Source organism: Opisthocomus hoazin, chromosome 5 (assembly GCF_030867145.1).
Source record: "Opisthocomus hoazin isolate bOpiHoa1 chromosome 5, bOpiHoa1.hap1, whole genome shotgun sequence".
Classification (NCBI taxonomy): Eukaryota; Metazoa; Chordata; class Aves; order Opisthocomiformes; family Opisthocomidae; genus Opisthocomus; species Opisthocomus hoazin.
In genome coordinates, this window is record NC_134418.1 from 2,080,364 (window position 1) to 2,102,620 (window position 22,257).

General features: G+C 49.4%; 1 protein-coding gene across 3 annotated transcripts in view; it reads right to left on the minus strand.

The window, feature by feature from the left end:
• Positions 1 to 22,257, minus strand: part of SFXN5 (sideroflexin 5) — a 117,913-nt gene that overhangs the window by 31,668 nt on the left and 63,988 nt on the right. For all 3 annotated transcript variants that reach the window (XM_075420233.1, XM_075420232.1, XM_075420234.1), the window contains 3 exons: positions 9,704 to 9,794; positions 4,659 to 4,774; positions 2,496 to 2,581 (listed from right to left, as the gene is read on the minus strand). In XM_075420233.1, coding sequence (XP_075276348.1) covers positions 2,496 to 2,581; positions 4,659 to 4,774; positions 9,704 to 9,794 — 293 coding nt within the window. The remainder of the gene's footprint in view (positions 1 to 2,495; positions 2,582 to 4,658; positions 4,775 to 9,703; positions 9,795 to 22,257) is intronic.

Sequence of the window (22,257 nt, forward strand, 5' to 3'; positions counted from 1 at the left end):
ACGAATCGGTGGCATTTCGGAAGTGTCTGGCACGTGGACAGACGAGGACAGAAGTCCTCTCAAGTGACAACAGCAAAGAAGCTTTGATGGGATTATAAAGGCTAGAATCACGCGTCTGGATCTGAAGCCGGGGTACAAAGATAAGTGACAAGTACAAAGATAAGTAATGCTGGGGTACAAAGATAAGGAAGTGTTCTTCTCACACACGACTTTGAGCAAACCCTGAGTAAGGTACTCCTGAGTGAGACACGGTCACTCCCAAGCACCTCTCCTGCAGGTGGATCATGGGCTGGAGGACCGTGCGAGTGACGCAGGGCCTTGGAGCATGAGAGAGGCTGCAGAGCTTTTGTTAAGGAGGAGCATGAAGAGAAAATCAACTGGTTTGCACAAAATTAACTGGACTGGAATCTCTCCCTTGCCCCTGTGTGTCTCCAGCAGCCGTCCCCAAACAGTGGCTTGCAGCAAGCGTTACCAAGACTGTGCCCTGCCGCAGGGAACCACCAGTGTCCCTTTGAAAATGAGAGGAAAACAGTGTATTTTGGCTGAAAAGGGCTGAAAGAACTTACTTTAGAGTTCCCAAAACAGAGTTTGTTGCCCTGTTTCTCCCCACACCCAGACCAGGGAGGAACTGATCTCGGTGAGAGCCTCCAGGTGCTGGAGGACTACCAGGCAATATCTGTATTTTTAAATTTAGATGTTAAACATCAGTCTTCAAACTTACCAAAGCAGCCCTGACCTTTCCGTTAAGGAGAGAAAATTGCCCAGGGGTGTTTCTACAAGGGTAAACAAGGCTAACCAAGGCTATGGGTCAACCCCTAATCGTACTAATTGCTATTTACTTTGTCAGTGGAGTGCTTTAGAGCAGCCATTATCAACAGATTTGTTTAAAGAGTGCTTCCAGCTTGGCTGTCTGGACAAAGGTAGCAAGCCCGTTAGCACCCCCATCTTTCAATGCGCTAATCAGCCTCCAGAGGTTGGTGAGGTGATCCCCACCCCACCCATCACTCACGCCCAACGAGCCGCTGATGGGTGTCCCAAGGAGCCAGAGGCACCCAACAGCTCCAAACAGGCTCACAGCATCTCTGGGCACAAGCAAAAGCAGAGGTGCTGGAAAGCAAGGTGGGAGAGTGGCCAACGGACAGGGCAGTTTGGGGTTTTTTTTGCTGTTAAGAACTCTGATAGGAGATAATTAGACATGAAATAATAACCCTGCCCTTTCCTGCCCACCCACCTAGCACTGATGCTCCATGGAGACATCTGCCAGGAGACAGTCTGGCTTAAACAGCGATGGAAAGCAAATTTCTGCCGAATATGTAAAGCACATATTCTTCTAGGGAAGTCCAAGCCACAGGACGTTGTCGAAAGAAAGCACACGTGAGTTCAAAGAGGGCATAAGCAAGTCCAGCAGTGGCCAAGGTGGTCTGGACGTGGCGTGTGGTCAGCAGGTCCCTACGGTCCCGATCGCTGGCTGAACACAAGCTGAGACCTTTAGTCTGAGCCCATGTGGCACCTCTATTTTTTGCTAAATGGGGACTGAAAACTTATGGACAGTTCTCCATTGAATTCAAAGAGTTTGGGCTCACACTGACCCTACAGAACAGGGTTATTGACACTGCTGGGGGCCTCAGAAAGATGATTCAAAATAACCACATGAATATTAAACAGCCTACAGCTATGGCCAAAAATGATGGAACATGAAAATTTAATAGGTGACAAGTTGACCATGAGCCAGCAGTGTGCCCTGGGTGCCAAGAAGGCCAGTGGGATCCTGGGGTGCATCAAGAGGAGTGTGGCCAGCAGGGCGAGGGAGGTTCTCCTCCCCCTCTGCTCTGCCCTGGGGAGGCCCCATCTGGAGTCCTGTGTCCAGTTCTGGGCTCCCCAGTTCAAGAAAGATGAGGAGCTACTGGAGAGAGTCCAGTGGAGGGCTACGAGGATGAGGAGGGGACTGGAGCATCTCTCCTACGAGGAGAGGCTGAAGGAGCTGGGCTTGTTCAGCCTGGAGAAGAGAAGGCTGCGAGGGGACCTTCGAAATGCCTCTAAATATCTGCAGGGTGGGGGTCAGGAGGACGGGGCCAGACTCTTTCCAGTGGTGCCCAGCGACAGGACAAGGGGCAATGGGCACAAACTGAAGCAGAGGAAGCTCCAGCTGAACCCGAGGAAGAACTTCTTCCCTCTGAGGGTGACGGAGCCCTGGCCCAGGCTGCCCAGGGAGGCTGTGGAGTCTCCTTCTCTGGAGATATTCCAGCCCCGCCTGGCCGCGGTGCTGTGCAGCCTGCTCTGGGTGACTCTGCTTGGGCAGGGGGTTGGACTGGGTGACCCCCAGAGGTCCCTTCCAACCCCTACCATTCTGTGATTCTGTGATTCTGTGAAAATTTCAATAAGCAAAAAAAGTCTTTGATGGACCAATGCAAAGAAATACCAGTGAATAACACCTACTGAGGACCTTTTCTCCCCTCCCTTGAAAAGCCCCCCACTTCGTACTACGCAACACTTACTTTTCCAGTATGGACATAATAATTGGAGGTAGAACCAGTATAGGCATTGGCAGGACCACTCTAGTCAGGGCTGTTTCTAGCAGTGCCTGAAAAGAAAAAACAAACAAACAAACCCAAGACATTTAAAACAAATCTCAGGATGTACCTGAGCTGAGCAATCAACACGCGGGCACAGGAATGGCTTGGCTGGCCTTTCTTGTGTCGCATACGTGAAGGAATTTACCAACACACCCTCTCAACTTCGCTCTCAGCTACTTGTATACCACCCATTTTTACTCTGTTGCTACAAACAGTGGGCTGGAGCCCATGCTTGGTCAGAAACCCAGCAGAACAAACACCTAATAGCTTCTCTGATTTCACTTTACGGGACCAAAAGCGCTCAAACATCCCGTCATATTCCTACACAAAAATCTTAGTGCTGCCTGGAGGAAGAAAGAGAGGCAAACCAGCTGCCTGGGAGATGTTGTAAGGTGAAATATCTCAGCATGGGCTGAGCAGCAGCTTCAACCCTTCCTCCCTCAACTGAGTTTCGATTTCAATTACTTGCTGGGGGTACACAGCACCTTCTTGCCTGCTCCAAGACTTGCTTCTGTTTTTTAATCTCTGGTGCTTTACTGCAAAGCATCGTAACACACAGCGCTCCCCTCTCCCAGAGAGACGCCCAACTGTGGAGCTGCAGCCATCCCTCCACTGGTGCCCTCTCCCTGGCAAGAGTCACCAGGACATAGCATGATACGTATAAACTACCCTGAGATGAGACCCCAGAGAAGATCATGGGCGCTCTCGCAAGGTGTGTAACCACCCCTGTGTCTTCATTTACCTCTTCCAACCACCTTGGCCAGCAGCCACCTGGGATGCCCCAAGCGCTGCGACCACCCTTGGGGCCTTGGCAGACCTGGGCAGAGGATACTACAGATTTTGGATGGACCTGCTGAACTTCTGCATACAGACAGGCTTGGGAGCACTCACTCCTTCCAAACTGGGAGCAGGTCTCAGAGAGGTGCAGATGTGTTACCCTAAGGATCTGCCAAATTTTACGTGACAAAACCCAGTACTATTCAGGAAGAAGCATCGGGATTAGATGGTGGCTGAACAGAAGTTCTCAGAAGTCCCAAATTTGATGTTGAAGCTCCACTTAAATCACATTTAGAGTACCTTCCACTTTTAATATTTATTTTCTACGTTGTCTGTCTTCCCCTTGGCCATTAGGATGGAGAGGGGAAGCTGGGTCCTGAAGACAGTTAGTATAAGCAAGGAAAACTGGCTCTAATAAGTATCTCCGGGCCCTTCAACAGATTGTTTTAAGCTCCCTGTTAAATAACAATATGGAGCGATATTAGAGATCTCCCATTTCTTGCCGAGGACTGTAAATCTGTACATTAATTGCTGTCTATGAAGTGCCTTAAGAGCCTTGGACAGAAGGAGAGAGAGAAATGCCAAGCATTATATTATTAACTCCTCTGCCTGGGCGTGTGCTTTGGTACATGCTTTACATTTCAGATTAAAGCCCACTTGGAAACAACACGCCTCAGACACTCAGATGATGCTCAGAAGACAAAACTGTGCAAGAAGGGAAGGAAAGGGAATAATTGCAGGCAGATGGCAGAGAGTAGAAGGTTACGGGGGAAAACAAACCAGGTGTTAGCACGAGGATGAAAACATCTGGCTCCCCTCACAGAGCTTTGGTTGGCAACTGTTAACGCAGCCCTGACATGGCAAGGGTTAAAAAGCTACTCAGCTCGAAAACGAAGTCTTCCTCATTTAGAAAAAGGTGTAAGCTACCTTTGCTTCGTACTCAACATGAACCGCTTACAAGTTTCCACAAAGAAATCCTCCAGCTGTGAAAGCGTCAGGGTGGCACAGGACCTTCCCCATGTCAGGCTGGACCCTTCCAAACCATCGGGGTCGGCCACCGAATCTCCCAGCACGACAAGAGCCTGTGTCCACCAGCACACCCGGTCTGGTGGCTACGCAAAGGCACGCGCGGGTACAAAGCGGGCGCGAAGTTCAGCCCCCTCGCTCTTCCTGCAGGGTGGGTAACGCTCATCTGTTTCCAGCTCTTTCAAGCCATCGATTCCTACGGCTGTGGGATTTGCTGAGCCCGAAGGCCAGCTGTGTACGAGCTCACCCGAGCGCTCAGCCAGGAACATCACAGGTACATACGTGTTTCGCAGCAATTCTGGAAGACCCGACAATGTTTCCGTTATTGTCCAAAACATCAATTCCTTCTTCCAGCTCCGTGTGCCTCATCAGGACAACATTGCAGATATTGGCACTAGCTGCGGATGAGAAAAGCACGATGATTAGCAACGCGGCCCTGGTCAATACCAAATGGCAGGCTTCTGTTCGCCGTGACAGCCCTTCAGCTTTGCTCGCATCAATCTGTCAAGAAGTTTCTGCAAGTCAAGGAGCCGCTCTTCTACCAAGACAAAAATGTGATTCTTAAGAGCAGAATATTAAGATAATTTTCTTTTAGTCGCAAAAGGATCTGCTGCCACAACCAGGAACATCTTGACGCAAAGAAATACCAGCATCTCCAGATGTTGGTGTTCAGACATGCTCCCAACTCCCATAGCGATTCTTCACCCAACATTTTGATCTACTAAGCCAGATGTGTCCTTGAACTGGGCTACCAGCTGGTCTTGGCCAACCAGGAACCGCTGACTGACCGCTGCCTCTTCTGCTGGTACAGCCCAGAGCTGGCTTTAACTGTCCTTGCTGAGCCAGCAGACAAACTCTTCTTAAAGAAAGGATTTTAGCAGATATGATGGAAATACACTGCAAGGGATTTCACTGAGCTACGAAGGACAGCTTAGATCTGAGCTCTTAAAGAGGACGATGCTGTTAAAGAGGACGGTGTTCTTTTTTTAATCAAATAAGACAAGTTTGGGTTGTTTCCATGGACACATATCCCATGAGTAGGGGTCCTGCTGACTATGTGCCCTTAATTTCACATGTTTTAGCGGAAAAATGGCTCTGTGGACTCATTTTCTATTAGAGACCCGGTTGTCTGCTTTAACAGCATCTTTCCGAACCATGACACAAACCAGGAGTGCTTTGGAGAACTCTGGCTCCCAACACTCACATTTCCCACCACATCCCTGTGATCGCAGCGGAGGCAGAGGCAGCTCCAGGACCCTTCCTGACACCCCCCCTTCCCCACCCAGCCGGTGGCTTTTGTAACCTTCTCGAGGTGACCCCAAATTCTGCTCCTCAAATAATCTGTTAGAGTTGGGCTTGAGGAACATCCTTCTCAGATGCAGCTCCTCCCCAGGGCCCAGGCACTACTTAAATTTTTCCAAAGAAAAGCTGCTAATTCCTACAAAAGTTTTGATTATGATAAACTGGCATTTTCCAGCAACCCCCCCCACACCACATTTTGTTGCAAACTTTCCAACCAGAACTAACACAAACCCACTGTTGCTGCAAGTACCACTGCTTCCAAAAATGTGTTTCTGTACTGCTTGATGGGTTAATATTCGCTAATTAATCTCAATTCATGTCATATAACAAATGTCTAATTTTTTGAGGGTGGTGGGTGGGTGAGCCCTATACGAATGCAGCTCTCTGCAATCAACGATGATTTGTGGTGACAAATGCTCCTTACACTCGAGAAGAAGAGGAACATACACACACGCACACTCTGTCTCTCTCTTTAATATTCAAACTGCCGGACCACTCTTCCCATCTATCAAATTATCTGTGTTATCAGCCCTTCAGCTCCCTAATCCAAGACAAAAAAGAAAACAGGCATTTCATTTAAAGCAAGCTTAGCCCCTCTTTTTTTGTGGGTTTTTTTTCTGTCACATGCCCCATCCTTCCAGCTTTCAGTCAAGACCAAACATATGAAAACACGGCAGCAGAGATGCTCTGGCCAAGCCAGGTTGCATCAGCACAAGGCTCTTGCGAGACTCGTGATGGGGTGTCCAGACCTGAAGCTCCCATGGCACCAAGACGCTTCTCCAAGTCTCTGGATCCTATCAGGGCTTCACTGACCAGGTCCCGGACTCAAAGCCTAATTCCAGCCCGTTTGCCTGAGACAAGCAACCGTCTTAGCTGCCCTCATTCTGTTTCAGTAAAACACTGAGAAAGCAGAAAATGCTGCTCGTTAAGGGTAAACTTGGATTTTATGGAAGTCTCAAATAGCGGGGAGAATGAGAAATACATAAATATATGTGTAGACAATTTGATTTACCGAATTTGGAAATAAATTGTGATAATATAGGCTGGAAACTACTTTTGTGAAAACACTCAGTGAAATAACAGAAGCTGGGTTCAGATACAAAGGCAACCCACTACCCTACTTCTATACGTGAATAAACACCCTTGCCAAACCAGGGTGCTCTCCACACATTAAATATGCCCTTGTGTACCACCTAAACACATTTAACAATTTTAACCCCACTCACAAAAAGAAAAAAACCCTAGAAGGAATCCTTCCTCCTCGTCACTTCCCTTCCCTCCAACGGATCTCCTCTAACTTCCTTCTGATCAGGTTTGGGATGCCACCTTTGGGGGTTTTCAGGGTTTTCTGTGGCATTTTTTGGCCACATACTTCTCCAGTATAAAGCACATCATCACCAGTGACACCCCTTACCTTCGTAACAGCTATCCACACCCAGTGCTTGCGAAGCAGTGGGTAAACTGGGTTCTTCGCAATAAACCTGGGCGTTGATGAACTTCACCACCTACATCCCCAAGAAAGGGCTTGATCCTTTCTTGTTCAAATTCGGGAGTTGCAGCTCTACAGAACACTGTGCCAACACACTCCTTCCCTTCTCCTGCACTGAAGACCTTGATGGAGAACAACTTCACCACCCACAAGATGTGCTGGGGTGGCCACCATCAGTCCTGAACCCCTTTTGTACCAAGGCAGCCACTGGGTATGCGGAGCCTTGGCCGCTTCCATGAGCTCTTCCACCTAGGATGCTTTGAGAGATCCATCCCCTGGGGCTGGGGTGGACTTTTCAGACAGCCTGTGATCTTCAGCAACTACAAATTACCTTTGGTGGATGGTGAGGGTGCAGCCCGACCTCCCGGCACCCTGCTCCAGTGCCACCCGCCGCGATGCGGGGATCAGAGCAGTCGGAGGCTGCACGAGCTACCCGGGTACATTCGTGACCGGCCACAGTCTGCGTTATCACAAGTGAGATCTGGAGGCCCCTGCAGATACATCCCCATGCCCTGCACTGGTCTCAGTGTCCCCTGGGTGAAAGTGGATTTCAAGGAGGGACCACTTATGTTAAATATGGCCTACGGGCAGCATTTCTGTGGATATGGTTTAGTTCATCTGGCAAAGATAACTGTTGCTTGACCCAGAGAAGACAGACACAACATGTGGAACATCTCTGAGGGCAGTAAGACCCACAGACCGGCTTTCCCAGTGCCTACTCAAGCTTCCCAAGGCTTTTACAAGTGTCTTTATGAACATCTTTGCCAGCACTCTGGTTGCCTTCCAGCCAAGCAGTAGTTCTGCTACCCCAAGCCTCCATCTCTCACTGCCCCTTGGGATGAGAGACCATAAAGCTTTGACGTGTACCTCCAGCTCTGCAGCTGCGATCAACCAGCACAGCTCAGCCAAGGTCGGTGGGACAGGGAGGCAAGGAAGGGCAAGGGGAAAACTGCTTAATGGAAGCCGAGCAAGTGCTTTAACTGGCTTTTCATGTGGGCAAGGTGAAATTCTCCCCTTTTGCTGGGAGCTGGCGGTTCCAAAGCAACGGGAAGACGCGTCTTCATTAAACCGTTCGCCCAGGTCTGCAAACCAACAACTTGCAACTTTCAAAACCACAAAACAGCAATTAGTGGGAGGATTCCTGATGTCCTGGCACATAACGAAGCATGACAGCACAGAAATAAAATAAGAACTAGAGAATTAATTACGGGCTAAACAAATTAATTATGGGGCCCCAATCAATGCCAACACAAGCGTAACCTCTCTCTCCTCACACCTTGGTGTGAAAATAGATCAGCCCGGCGGCAAAGACTTCCCGCGTGCATCTCTGACTCAAACCCAGCCTCGGAGCTGCCTCCTGGGTCTTGTGCTCACCTCCGGTGCCCTCCCGGTTCTAAAAATCCAAAGAAAGCTGAACCCCTCTAAAAATATATTCCAGGAAAGTTCCAGGAAAACGGTAACGACGTCCGCAGATCCCCTATATGCAAGCAGAGTGCTCAGAAAGCAGAATGCAACCTACTGACCACAGTCCCCGCTACCCCCCGCTATGCTGGCAGGGCAAGCAGCTGTTTTTCTGGCAGAATAAATTTTAAAAGCCCCAACGACATGGGAACCAAAGGCAGGAGGGTCAGAGCAACCAGCCCTGTGAAAAAAACAGAGCAGAAAGACCAGAGAAACTGAGAGCAACAGCTAGGTAAAGAGGCTCAGCCTGAGGACGTGGCCCTTGCGCAGCAAAGGAAAAAGCTTAAAGGAACGTTTTGCATTAACACCGTTGAAAAGGGACCTGCAACAGCGAGCAAAACCCCGTTGTTTACCGATTTCCTCCACGCCTGGACAATTTTTGCACTATCTTTATAAATGAACAAGTTTATATAAAAAATTACCCGAACGCCACTGGTGATTTCTTCTCAGCTAAAATAACGCCTCGTTTGCTGAACGCTGCACCCCCAGCTTCAGCAAAGGCTGAGTCCAGCGTGTCCCTGCCCTCCAACACCGAGCAGCTAGCTGGTAAACTGCAGAAGGGTTTATTCTGTGCTCCAACAAGACAGCAGCAGCCTTAATTCTTCACACGCTTCGGTGTTTTTTTAATCAGTGGCTCTCAGAAATCTGTGTGTTCAGAGTAGGAGCGTTCCATTGCATATTTATTGTAAAAAAAAAAACCAACGCTGCTGCTTATTCAAGGATTTGATTTGACATGATTCAAACCAGATCTCACGAATTAGACGCTCTCGAATTTGCGCAGTCAAGGACCAGTCAACGCCGATCGTTTTTTAAACTGCTCGGGAGTGGAAAGCGCAGCTTGATACGGCTTTGCGAGCTGCCTCCGCCAGCAGCTTTGGATCATTCTGCTGCGGAAATGTTGCTCTGCACCACCCCGTCACCGCCTGCACCGACTCGGGGACTCTCCGCCGAGCGGACACGGCAGTGACAGCCTCAGCCAGGAAGGCAGGAGCCAGGTGTCCGTCCCAGTGGCTTTGTTCCACTGGTAGGTTTACAGCCAACAGTTGGAGTATAGAGAAAAGGCGTTCTTTCTTACCGACTGCGGGGAATGGCACAAACCTCTGGATCAAGAGACGAGTGGCGAGGGTAAACTTGTTTGCTCTCTGAACCAGAACATTAAGGCCCACCTTTGAATAGAAAAAACCAAAACAGAGAAGCAGAAACATTTAGTTACAAGGAGCAGGGCAGATGCTACAGCTTGTAGACAGCAGCAGAGCTCTTCGTGGGGATAGACTGGGGTCTCTCCCCATGCAGAAGCTTTGAGAACTAAACCACCCTTCGCTGCAGGGTTTAGCTGTGTTGGGTTCAACCCTTCACTCAACAAAGGGTAGACCCTAACCCTTGAGTTTAAACAAGGGGTTGAACCCAACCGTTGGGTTGAACTCAACCATTGGGCTTAAATGAGGGGTTAAACCCAACCATTGGGTTGACCCTAACCCTTGGGTTTAAACGAGGGGTTGAACCCAACTGTTGGGTTGAACTCAACCATTGGGCTTAAATGAGCGGTTAAACCCAACCGTTGGTTTTAAACCCTTTCTAGCCCAAAGACAGGCTAGAAACCACTGCAAGGCCGTTCGGTCCTTTGGGAAATGCTCCTAGCTGCATTTTTACCCAGTTCACTGGAATTTTCCCCATCCAGCACAAAATCATTGGAGCTGGGAGTCCTCATTCAGCTAGGAAAAAGCCAGATATCAGTGGTGATGGTTGACCAAACACAATTCCTCCTTTCTCCCAGGGTCTGTGCAAACTACACCACCCCGCGCCACCGTAAACATTTGGGCTATAAAGGAGCTATTAATAGAAACAAGAGATAGCAGGCAGTTTATTATAACGGATCATTTTTTTTGTTGCCTCCTCCAACGCCTGAAGAATGCAGAGCTCCCTCTCCGCAGTTTTGCAGGGATCTAAGTCATTGCGTATGTTAATATAAACAGCACGGAGGAGAGTCGCTGCCTCGTCAGTCTCAGCGTGGTTGGACAGTAGTGATAGTCGGAGAATTTCCATCAAAATTTGTTTCAAGCAGAACTGGGGTTATTAATTTAAACAAACCTATCTGCAGGGAATGACTTCCATCTTCAAATTACTCTCTCCTACAATATTTTCTCTTATTCATCCAAAAAAACCCCAAACATGCAAACAAAACCTGACAGCCCCAAACCAGGAATTTTAGGCGGAAAATGGAAGTCTTTAGCAATGCCTGGCCAAAAAGTTTTCAGCCAAAAAATGCAGTAAAATTAAAAAAAAAATTCAGCCAAAGCCAAAAACCTGCCAGCAAATAGCGATTTGGGGGCATTTTTTTTAAAAAAAAAAGGAAAGAAAAGAGAAGAAAAGCAGGGGAGAACATATTTTGCAAGCTGCTACATTATACATGCATCCTCAGCGCATCTCGTCTTTTCGGAGGCTGGGAGGAAGATGCTGAGAAGCGCAACTGCTGGGTGAGCCCTGCAGAAGCAGAGTGCTGGTTTTCAAAACCCCACGGAGTGTTTCCAAAGGCCCACAAGGCTTTCACCAGGACCCTTCCTCCTCTCCTCGGCCACTGCGACTCTAGCGCTGAGCCCAAGAGAGCCACGGTGGTTCCTCTTAGTGCGGGCAAGAACGTGGGTTTTCTCTTAATCTTCTTCCCCCTCAAAAACGACTGAATTATATTTATTTTTTTTACATTTTCCAAGTGCTGGGATGCCTGTTTGCAAAATCTGGATGCTTTCAGAAACTGTAAAGCAGTCTAAAACAGGTGGCTTTAAGAATAAAGGTAAGACAGTCCTAAGCCTGGCTTTGCTGGTCCTGCCCCAGGGATTCGGGTATTCATAGTCTGGACACAGCTCATCTGCGTAGATGACAAATTTTGTTGGGTTTGCAGCCTCTGTTGGCAGGTTGGATGGAAGGATTTGACCGCGAAGTGGAAGAGCAGCAGCTTTTGAAACAGAAAAGATGAGTCTGGGAGAGCCACCGCTGTGAGGCTAGTGGTAATCAAAGCATTATACTTTCAGATTCAATTTGGTGCCGCAGATGAACTCGCTCCTCCACTTACAGCAACCACCCCGCTGTGAATATGAAATTAAATGTTGCTATAGATTTAAATCCAATCTCCCAAATTCCCATCACGAGGACGAGATTTAGGGAACTAATGAGGGTTTGTTTTTTACAGTTTTGAAATTGCTTTAGCCAATCTGTGAACTCTTTCCCGCAGGTCACGAAGTGGGATGAGGGTAAACAGGTCAAGGAGAGCATCCACCAACGAGCAGGTACTCCTCAGACTCAGACCGCCGTAAGCAAAAGGGCCATCAACAAGCAGAGCTTAATGAGTTTAATTCCTAGGGGCTAGCCAAAGAACACTGACTACTGAGGCAAATTCATCCCTAAGAAAGCAACCACAGGAGTATTATTATTATTATTATTATTCTCATCACCCTGCCTACAGTCTGACTCACAGATCTGGGATCTGCAACGCTGGCACTGTGCAAACACTTCACAGAGAGTCAGGTGGGATTCATCACACCAAATGTGGTAGAATCATAGAATCACTTAGGTTGGAAAAGACCCTTGAGATCATCACGTCCAGCTGCAAACCTAACATGGTCAAGTCCACCACTAAACCACATCCCTAAGGGCCACATCTACACGGTTTTTCAACACCTCCAGGGATGGTGACTCAACCACTGCCCTGGGCAGCCTGGTCCAATGCCTGACCGCTCTTTCAGAAAATAAATTCTTCCTAATATCCAATTTAAACCTCACCTGGTGCAAGGTGAGGCTGCTTGCTCTCATGCTACAGGCTCCCTTTGCAGCGCAGGGCAGAGAAATGAGCCTTTTTCAGGGTTTTTCTTCTCCTCCCAAGACACACTTACAGGTGCTCACGTGAAATGCCCCCAGCAGTGCCCATCCATCCCTGCTGACTATCAAAGGAGCCCAGGGATGCAGCTCAGCTGAAGGTATCTACACTGGTGATGCAAGACAAGCATTCCTCCTTGCAGCTGGGAGCTCTGGGCATGGAATTGCAGTACTGGTTTCAGCGCCGTACTGGTTTCAATGCAGTACTGGTCTGGGATACCCCCGCGCTGTGACCCGGATTAGGGGACAAACCCAGCTTTTTCAAATTGCCCATTTTTTTGAGGTTTCTTTCTCCAGAGCACTTCCTCGATCCGGCTGACGGAGCATCCCCACCAGCCGGGCGCGGGGGATACGTGACACGGCGACTGCTCCTCACATCCCGCAACACGAAACCGGGGCCAAACGCTATCAACAGGAGAGCAACCGTACTCAGGGCTCCGGTACGCCTCCGGCAGCACTCTGCCCTTCCTCCCCCCCTCTTCTTCAAACACCAAGAATTCCTGCTGTTTATTTTGCTGCCGGTTTTGTTTTCAGCATCAACAATGTTATCGCAGCAGGAGGATGGAGTTTGCGGTGTTGCCGTACTTGAAGCCACGCCATCAGACACCGTCGCAGAGTGACTAATAATAAACCCGGATTTCTGTTTCCTTTTCTTTTCCTTCCTGTCTTAAAACATTCTGACCTCATGCCCACCAAGACACTAATTTTAAAAGCACAGGAATTTTGGAAGAAAATCCCTGCTTTATTTTGAAAAAAATAACTTTTTTTCTTTATGACTATTAGTATTTTTGAAGCCTGAGAAATGACTTTTGGATGCCTGAAGTTGGCAAGAAGTGAGCCATTTGATAAAGGTCTAACCCTACTCCTCTTAAACAGGTTCTAGAGCAGTAAACACACCAGCAGTTCATTAATTTATCATCTCGCTTACTTTTGAGCAGGCATTTTTATAAAAGAAAGGAGTATTAAGAGTTGAGCGAGCACGGTGGACATCAGGTGTCAGATGATGGCACCCATATCACTGAGCAGCTCTCTTGACTTCAGTAACTGCATTGGTGAGATCTCCATTGACTTCAGCTTTCCCAGGTTCCAGTAGCACTGGGGAAACCCTGACCCCCGCAGCTGGAGCTGGCTGCTCTAAGCGACCTAGAAAGTCAACTTGGAAGGAGGGACTGGCTCCAAAGCAGCTTCTCCTTCAGCCCTCAAATCACCAGATTGCTGAATTAAAACACTAATTGGATCTGATGAGTCCCATACAGCCAAACTAAAGAAAAGAGCATTAGGAAAAGGAAGGAAAAAAATCATTCATTAGGGCTGAGAGGTGAAGATGGAGGCAGAGAGATGGAAAACTGGGCCGTCTACCAACTGGAGCTCTACCAAGTCAAGGAGAACAGAATGGAGGAGTATAGGGGAAGGGAAAGCAATAACAATCTGAGTGCCGAAGGAAGTTAGAGAGGAGGAGGAGTAAGGAAAGGAGGAAACCTGAGTAACACCCAAGATGACCGCAGAAGGGATGACCGCAGTAGCCCCACAGTTGGATGCTTCAATAGAAGAAAATGGTGTCGTCTTCAGAAAAAAGTAAGGTTGCAGGAGAGGTAGAAGCAGGAAAAGAGGGAATGAAGGCTGATAATTAGACAACCTTGATTTGGCAGCTGATGGAGAGAGGAGGATGGCGGGGTCCCAAGCCCAAGCTGTTGTTTCAGCACGGAGTTTTCCCATGCATCCGGATCCTGCACAGAGACAACACCGTACCTGGGTGGGGTGGGGCTGGGCTGGGGCAGAAGGGAAGGGCACGGGTAAGGGCAGAATTGCTGGAAACAAAGACACAGCAGCGAAACAAGGGAGAAAAATGCTGCACAGAAGTACAAGGCAGTCAGCAGGCAGCAGTCAGCAAGGACCTGGGGGTTGCCGTGTACTCCTGAGCCCAGAGGCAGGGTGACGGGCACTGGGTGCCTCCCCAGAGCACACAACATCTTTGCCTCCACCACACCGAAGGCTCAAGGCTGTGCCTTTGGGAAACAGCTGACACAGCTCTGACGATTTGTGGGCTCGATGGAGGAATCGCGGGACGGGGTTTCCAGTCCGAGTGATCATACTGCCCAGGGAGGTTGTGGAGTCTCCTTCTCTGGAGATATTCCAGACCCTCCTGGACAAGGTCCTCTGCAGCCTGCTGTAGGTGACCCTGCTTCGGCAGGGGGGTTGGACTAGATGACCCACAGAGGTCCCTTCCAACCCCGAACATTCTGTGATTCTGTGATACCACTCTTCTGGTGTCTGCTGGTATCTGGACTTGGTATCTGGGGATCACTGGAGAAGAGGAAGTGCTGGAGCGGGAGCTTTTGAGCACAGGTATCCAGATTTTAGAGCCGGGCACCGCTTCGTTTACAAACTTTAAACAGCAAACAGAAGTTTATCACCAGCTCCTCCAATCTACTGTGATTTTGCTCCCATTCCTGGCTCCCCACACTGGTTCACCTCCTCCACGCTCCATCCCCTCCCATCCCTCGACTTACTTTGCACCAGCTCCCTCTGGTTTCTAAGTGTTTCTTGACCGCCCTAAGTGGCGGATAGTCCTGAGGGCAGTGGGTGGCCTCCCGCGCCGTCTCACAAGCTGATTACGGGCATCACACCAAATTCACAGGCTGTCAATGCAGCTGCTCCACACGGCTCACAAACAATTATCAGGAAGAAGGAGCTGGGATTAGAAAAATCCACAGGGGCACCTCCACCTAGGGAGGAGAGTGAAAAATTGCGTCCGTGTGTGTGTGTGTGTGTGAGTTGAGCATGTGATGGGAGCGGGGAAGGAGGAACAACCCACGGCCGATGGCACCGACGGCATGGGAAGGAGCAGGGCTGCTGCCCCAGAGTGCTGCGTGCAAGGATGCTCTCCCTGTCCCGAGTCGCCCACCATCAAGACTGAAAACTTGGTCCAACAAGCTCCTGTCCTTCCCGGTCATGGGGAAAAAAAAATCTGAAGTTCCTATTTTTTTCTTGCTCGTGAATTTTATGAGCGTAATGAGCCAGTCCAACATTAATTCATCTGATTAAAGTTCTTAGATTCTCCTTCTAGCTTTGGTTAGACACCCTCAAGCATCACCTGGCTTTATTTTGAAGGACAGGGCTGTAAATGTAACTTTTTATCATTCTCACTCTCCAGCATGAGAAGGTTTTTAAACTTGCTTATTGGAGCCAACATATCAGAATCACAGAATCCCAGCATGTTCGGGGTTGGCAGGGACCTCTGTGGGTCACCCAGCCCAACCCCCTGCCCAAGCAGGGTCACCCAGAGCAGGCTGCACAGCACCGCGGCCAGTCGGGGCTGGAATATCTCCAGAGAAGGAGACTCCACAGCCTCCCTGGGCAGCCTGGGCCAGGGCTCCGGCACCCTCAGAGGGAAGAAGTTCTTCCTCATGTTCAGATGGAACTTCCTCTGCTTCAGTTTGTGCCCGTTGCCCCTTGTCCTGTCGCTGGGCACCACTGGAAAGAGTCTGGCCCCGTCCTCCTGACCCCCACCCTGCAGATATTTAAAGGCATTTCGAAGGTCCCCTCTCAGCCTTCTCTTCTCCAGGCTGAACAAGCCCAGCTCCCTCAGCCTCTCCTCGTAGCAGAGATGCTCCAGTCCCCTCCTCATCCTCGTAGCCCTGCGCTGGACTCTCTCCAGTAGCTCCTCATCTTTCTTGAACTGGGGAGCCCAGCACTGGACACAGGACTCCAGATGGGGCCTCCCCAGGGTGGAGCAGAGGGGCAGGAGAACCTCCCTCGTATCCCTTGTAAGCGGTATCAGTGACACAGTTCACCGCGCCGTGGGAGACGGGGCTGCGAGGGCAGGTATTGCCAGAGCCGGCTGTGACACTGCCATTATGATGTTAATATTATTTTACAGTGATAATCTTAGGCTTGAACAGTCTTCACCTCTCAGCTTCCTTAGGAGAAGAAAAATAAGATCCTTCCGCTGAAATCCTCTGTGGTCGTGAGAACGTCTTGACTTGTCAGGGATGTTTCCAAGACAAAGCACATTTTGGTTTTGCAAAATGCTAACTTGTTTTGTGGGGGAAATCCAGCTTGGTTCAAAACATCATTTTTGGAACGTCCATTTGTCCCGAAGCAGCCTCTGCTTTAAGTTGATCTCTCAGCCCCTTGCCGGGCTTTGCTGATCAGACTCCCACACAAATTTTCTTTTTCTGATACAGCTAAATATAACATTTACCAGTTTTAATATTTGTGTAACCTCTGTGCCCGACGAGTTCCAACCGTGGCTGAGACTCCTGCACGAATTATAATCCATGAACCCTCTGGAAAAGCAATCAAAGATCTCAAAGACAAATTATCATGTTTCAAGAATTCAGAAGCTCTGCAGAAACCCTGTAGTAACTACACGAGTTCCCCAAAAGCCGTATTTTCTTGGAAATAACATCACCAAGGATTCTACACAGCAGAAAGTTGCCCCAGGATGACTTACTAAGACACCTGCATCAGAGAGGAGTGATTTCCCACCACGAGAGCAGAAATTTGAGTCCTGGGGCATCGAGGTTTGAGTTTCTGTCCTGAAGATCTTCCTACACCGGTCCTGACACCAAGACACGTAGGCCCTGTCTCCGTTTCCCAACCATGCAACAGAGCTGAGAGCCAAGCCCAACTCCCGCAACCTCACTTCAGCAGATTGCTGCTGGTTTCTTCTCTGAACTCCCGATGTGGGCTCGTGGAGCGACCAGCCTTCGGTGGGCAGGTAGGCAGGAGCAGCTGGAGGGACTAACCACCACCTTGGCTCTGCTGGTTGCAAGCATGGACTCACTGACACCATCCTTTCCTTTCCCAAAGCCAAGCAGCACTCGCAGGCTCCATTTCTGCACAGCCACTGTAGGGACAAGAGGGGTGACGAGCAGCTGAGGGAGGCAACATCTCCAGCTGCTGCAGCCGTTCGCTGTATGAAGACGTATGGTCCACATAGCAAGATCAACAGTGTCAGGGGTCCTAAAACTGATTGATACAAAACGCTATACTAGCAGGAATGCTTTTTTTCTTGCATTTTTCAAGGAAAAGTATTGTGGGATCACAGAATCATAGAACCATTCAGGTTGGAAAAGACCTCTCAGATCAAGGCCAACCATCAACCCAATACCACTATGCCTACTAAACCATGTTCTGAAGTGCCACATCTACACGTTTTTGCACCCCTCCAGGGATGGGGACTCCACCACCTCCCTGGGCAGCCTGGTCCAAGGCCTGACCACTCTTTCAGGAAAGAAATTTTTCCCAATATCCAATCTGAACCTCCTCTGACGCAACTTGAGGCCATTGCCTCTCATCCTATTGCTAGTTGCCTGGGAGAAGACACCAACCCCCGCCTCACTACACCCTCCTGTCAGGGAGCTGTAGAGCGCGAGAAGGTCTCCCCTCAGCCTCCTCTTCTCCAGACTAAACAGCCCCAGCTCCCTCAGCCGCTCCTCATGGGACTTGTTCTCTAGACCCTACTTCAGCAAACCACATTAGGTCATTAAAACTGTCTTGTTTCTCTCCAGTTTTAGCCCAATTTATTTTTATACATATTCAAGTTTAACTCCATATACTTTGACAGCTTGTGAAAGCACCAGGTGCTCATCATACAGTAAGCCAGAGCATCACCAAGTCATGCTGGCACTGGTTCCTGACCTCCATGGGCTTGTCCAGAGTCAGGATTTAAGGTCAGGAAGCAAGGAGGCACTTTGAAAATGGAAAGCCCTGGATCTGCCTGTGAGTAGATGCTTTAAACACCCTCCCGTACCGTGCCGCCAGCAGTGACTCCAAGGTGAGTCATTAGTAGCTGACAGCACCAAAGTTATTAATGGCATTATTTGCCTGATTTTTTTAACCCCAGGTTACCCGGTAAGGTAAGCCAAATGGAAACACTCAGGCCCTGGGCAGGGACATTTTAAGCATATAGATCACTACAAAATATACAGCCTGGCTGGCAGTCATGGTTACATGACATTGCATCTCTCTCTTACATGAAAGAAGACAAAACACCTACTTTTGTCAGAATTTAGTTCAGGTTGCTAAGTGAGAACAACGTATTATCTGTACCGACAAGACCATAAATCCCAAACTCGCACTTAAAACCTTCTGAGAAGTTATAAACCCCGCTATATTTGCAAGGGGAAGGAGGGAGCCTGGCTACTTTATTAACTGGGGCAAACCCCACCGTCCCTCCCCTTTAGAGGTGCCTGATCTCACACTCGTGGTTTTGCTTCCCCTTTCATCGGGGGAGAACAGAACCCCTATCACAAGGCAGAAGCTCAGTGTCATCGTGTCTAGGCAGTCATGACAGACATTCCCCGGATAAGTTCACAGAATTATAGAATCATAGAATCACTAAGGTTGGAAAAGACCTCTAAGATCATCAAGCCCAGCCGTCAACCCAACACCACCACGCCTGCTAAACCATGTCCTGATGTTCCACCTCTACACAGTTTTTGAACCTCTCCAGGGATGGGGACTTCAGCTGGGCAGCCTGTTCCAGCGCTTCAAAACTCATTCAATAAAGAAATTTTTCCTAATATCCAATCTGAACCTCCTCTGATGCAACTTGAGGCCATTGCCTCTTGTCCTATCGCTGGTTACTTGGGAGAAGAGACCAACACCCGCCTCACTACAACCTCCTGTCAGGTAGTTGTAGAAGGTCTCCCCTCAGCCTCCTCTTCTCCAGACTGAACAGCCCCAGTTCCCTCAGTTACTTACACCTACCTCTGCAAAACACACTCTATGTGCCTGCCAGGCTCGCTGCGGACTAATTAGAGCCCGTCCTGTCAACAGAAGAGGACAATGCCAGCGTCATGGATGCGCGTGGCACCTCCAGGGCACACGGAGTGGACAACAGATGGAGAACGAGCTAATGACCTGGGCACCAAGCTGAGCGACAATACACTGCTTACTGGGAGACGTCAGATACGTGGCCAAACAGTACTGGTAGAAGAAAGTAACCTCTTGGAGAGTCTGCACGGGGTCTTCCGAATCACAAGGAGCAAGATTTGGAGCTGGTCGTGGCAGAACCTGAAGCTATGACTCTGGAAATCAAAAACCTGCTGCTGACCCCAAACTGAAGTCACAGTCTAAGGCCACGGGACTGAAGAGCTGAGCAAGGAGCAAAAAGGGATCAGCAATACGGTAGCAAATTGAGTTTGGATCTGAAATTAAGGAACTTGCTTATAAAATATATAAAAAACAGTAACAATAAAGGTGATTTTGATTACACTGCTTTGTTAACCTTTCAAAAGCATGAAAAAATTAGCAGAGAGCAAGAGTATGCGTTTGTGTGTGTCTGCCAGAAAGGGTTTCTGTACAATTACAGACCCTCTGGTCAGTATAGCTCTCGGTGCTAGAATATCTGGGGGGAAAAAATCCCATTTAAAATATACTTGGTCTTTCTCAAGCTTTTACAACTCTCTACCTTTGTTTGCCTTGCTTAGCAAAACCAGCTGGTATTAACTGCGCTTCGTACACCGCCACCACGAAGAGCAGCCAGGGAGGCTGTGGAGTCTCCTTCTCTGGAGATATTCCAGCCCCGCCTGGCCGCGGTGCTGTGCAGCCTGCTCTGGGTGACCCTGCTTGGGCAGGGGGTTGGGCTGGGTGACCCACAGAGGTCCCTGCCAACCCCAAACATTCTGGGATTCTGTGATTCTGTGATATCAGAAAACACGGCTGAATCACAGGAATCCACCCCATTGTTTTAAAAGGAAAAAAAAAATAACAATTACCGCTCGGCGTTCGGAAAAGCAGTAAAACGAGAGCAACCAAAAGCAAAGGCAGGAAGGAGGCTGGTGTACGGAGAACGTGATAAAAATAAACCACAATCACACAAGGAGAAACAGAAATCTAGGTTACTTCACGGTAACCGGACTCCTCGAAACATATTGTCCGCCACAAAGGAAGGACGGAGGTGTTGCACGCTCGTGCAGAGCGGGTAGCCCAGGTCTTGGCACGGGCCTGGCAGCAGAGACGGTGCAGAAATGTCACATAAGATGTTACAGAATCACAGAATCACAGAATGGTTGGGGTTGGAAGGGCCCTCTGTGGGTCACCCAGTCCAACGCCCTGCCCAAGCAGGGTCACCCACAGCAGGGGGCACCGCACCGCGGCCAGGCGGGGCTGGAATATCTCCAGAGAAGGAGACTCCACAGCCTCTCTGGGCAGCCTGGGTCAGGGCTCCATCACCCTCAGAGGGAAGAAGTTCTTCCTCATCTTCAGCTGGAGCTTCCTCTGCTTCAGTTTGTGCCCGTTGCCCCTTGTCCTGTCGCTGGGCACCACTGGAAAGAGTCTGGCCCCATCCTCCTGACCCCCACCCTGCAGATATTTAGAGGCATTTCGAAGGTCCCCTCGCAGCCTTCTCTTCTCCAGGCTGAACAAGCCCAGCTCCCTCAGCCTCTCCTCGGAGCAGAGATGCTCCAGTCCCCTCCTCATCCTCATAGCCCTCCGCTGGACTCTCTCCAGTAGCTCCTCATCTTTCTTGAACTGGGGAGCCCAGCACTGGACACAGGACTCCAGATGGGGCCTCACCAGGGCAGAGTAGAGTGGTAGGAGAACCTCCCTTGCCCTGCTGCCCACACTCCTCTTGATGCATCCCAGGATGCCGCTGGCCTTCTTGGCACCCAGGGCACGCTGCTGGCTCATGGTCACCCTGTCGTCCACCCGGACACCCAGATGTAAAGAGAGAGATGGAAGGGATCTGTTCTATCGGCCTTTTCACCTCTGTTCCCACACTCGGTTTTAATATTGTCCTTTCTGATGTCTTTTCTAGCCTCACTTCAAGCGATTGCTGCACCAGAGTACTGCACAGGAGAAGAGATCAAATTCTGGACCTGGCATAGCTTTCCTTGCCTGAAGCTCTGCTGTGAACTGTGTTGAGCTGGGAGCATTGAAAAAATAAGGGAATATTTGGGGAAAAAGAATTGAAATATTGAGATATATTGAAAATCAGAAGATTAATTCCTCAAAAAACCCATCCCAAAGGGCTACAAATCAGGCATCCCAGACGCAGTGCTCCATCCAAGAGAGAAGCATCGCCTCCCTCTGACAGCAGCTCCTCTCTCTCTAAAACAGGAAAAGATTCACTAAGATTTGCTAAGACTTTGAGTCTAATTGCGAGCAGCGTAAAGCCGAAATCTGCTCTTCCCCACGCGTGAGAAAGCAATTTGTTTGTCCCTCTCGTTAGACAGAGACCTGGCGGGTGAAGACGATGGGAAGCGCAATCACCAGTCAAGTGTTCTGTCATTCCGTGAGCCTTCCTCCCGCATCGCCTGCCAACTGCAAACATGGAAGGGGCTCGTTTTAATTAATACCGGGTCTCAGCAGCCCACTGGAGGCAGTGGCACTTGTTTTCAGGTCATCTGGTCCTAATAGGATCACACTGGGAGGTGATTTGTTGCTAACTGACAGCAGAGATCAGTTAATGAGGGCTGAGGCCTCACAACCCAACGTAATGAACCTCAGGGCTATTTCTATATTATTTGTCATCATACCTTAAAAAAAAAAATGCTCTTGAGGAGATGCCGGTTATTAATCCAGATATTTACAATCTAAAACTCACTCCCTGCTCGGCAGGGTTTTCTCCAGGCTGCTCTGCCTTGGGAATCGAGCAGCAGCAAGTGCTGCTACGGATCACCAGGAGCCACAGAATCACAGAATCACAGAATGGCGGGGGTTGGCAGGGACCTCTGGGGGTCACCCAGCCCAACCCCCTGCCCAAGCAGGGTCACCCAGAGCAGGCTGCACAGCACCGCGGCCAGGCGGGGC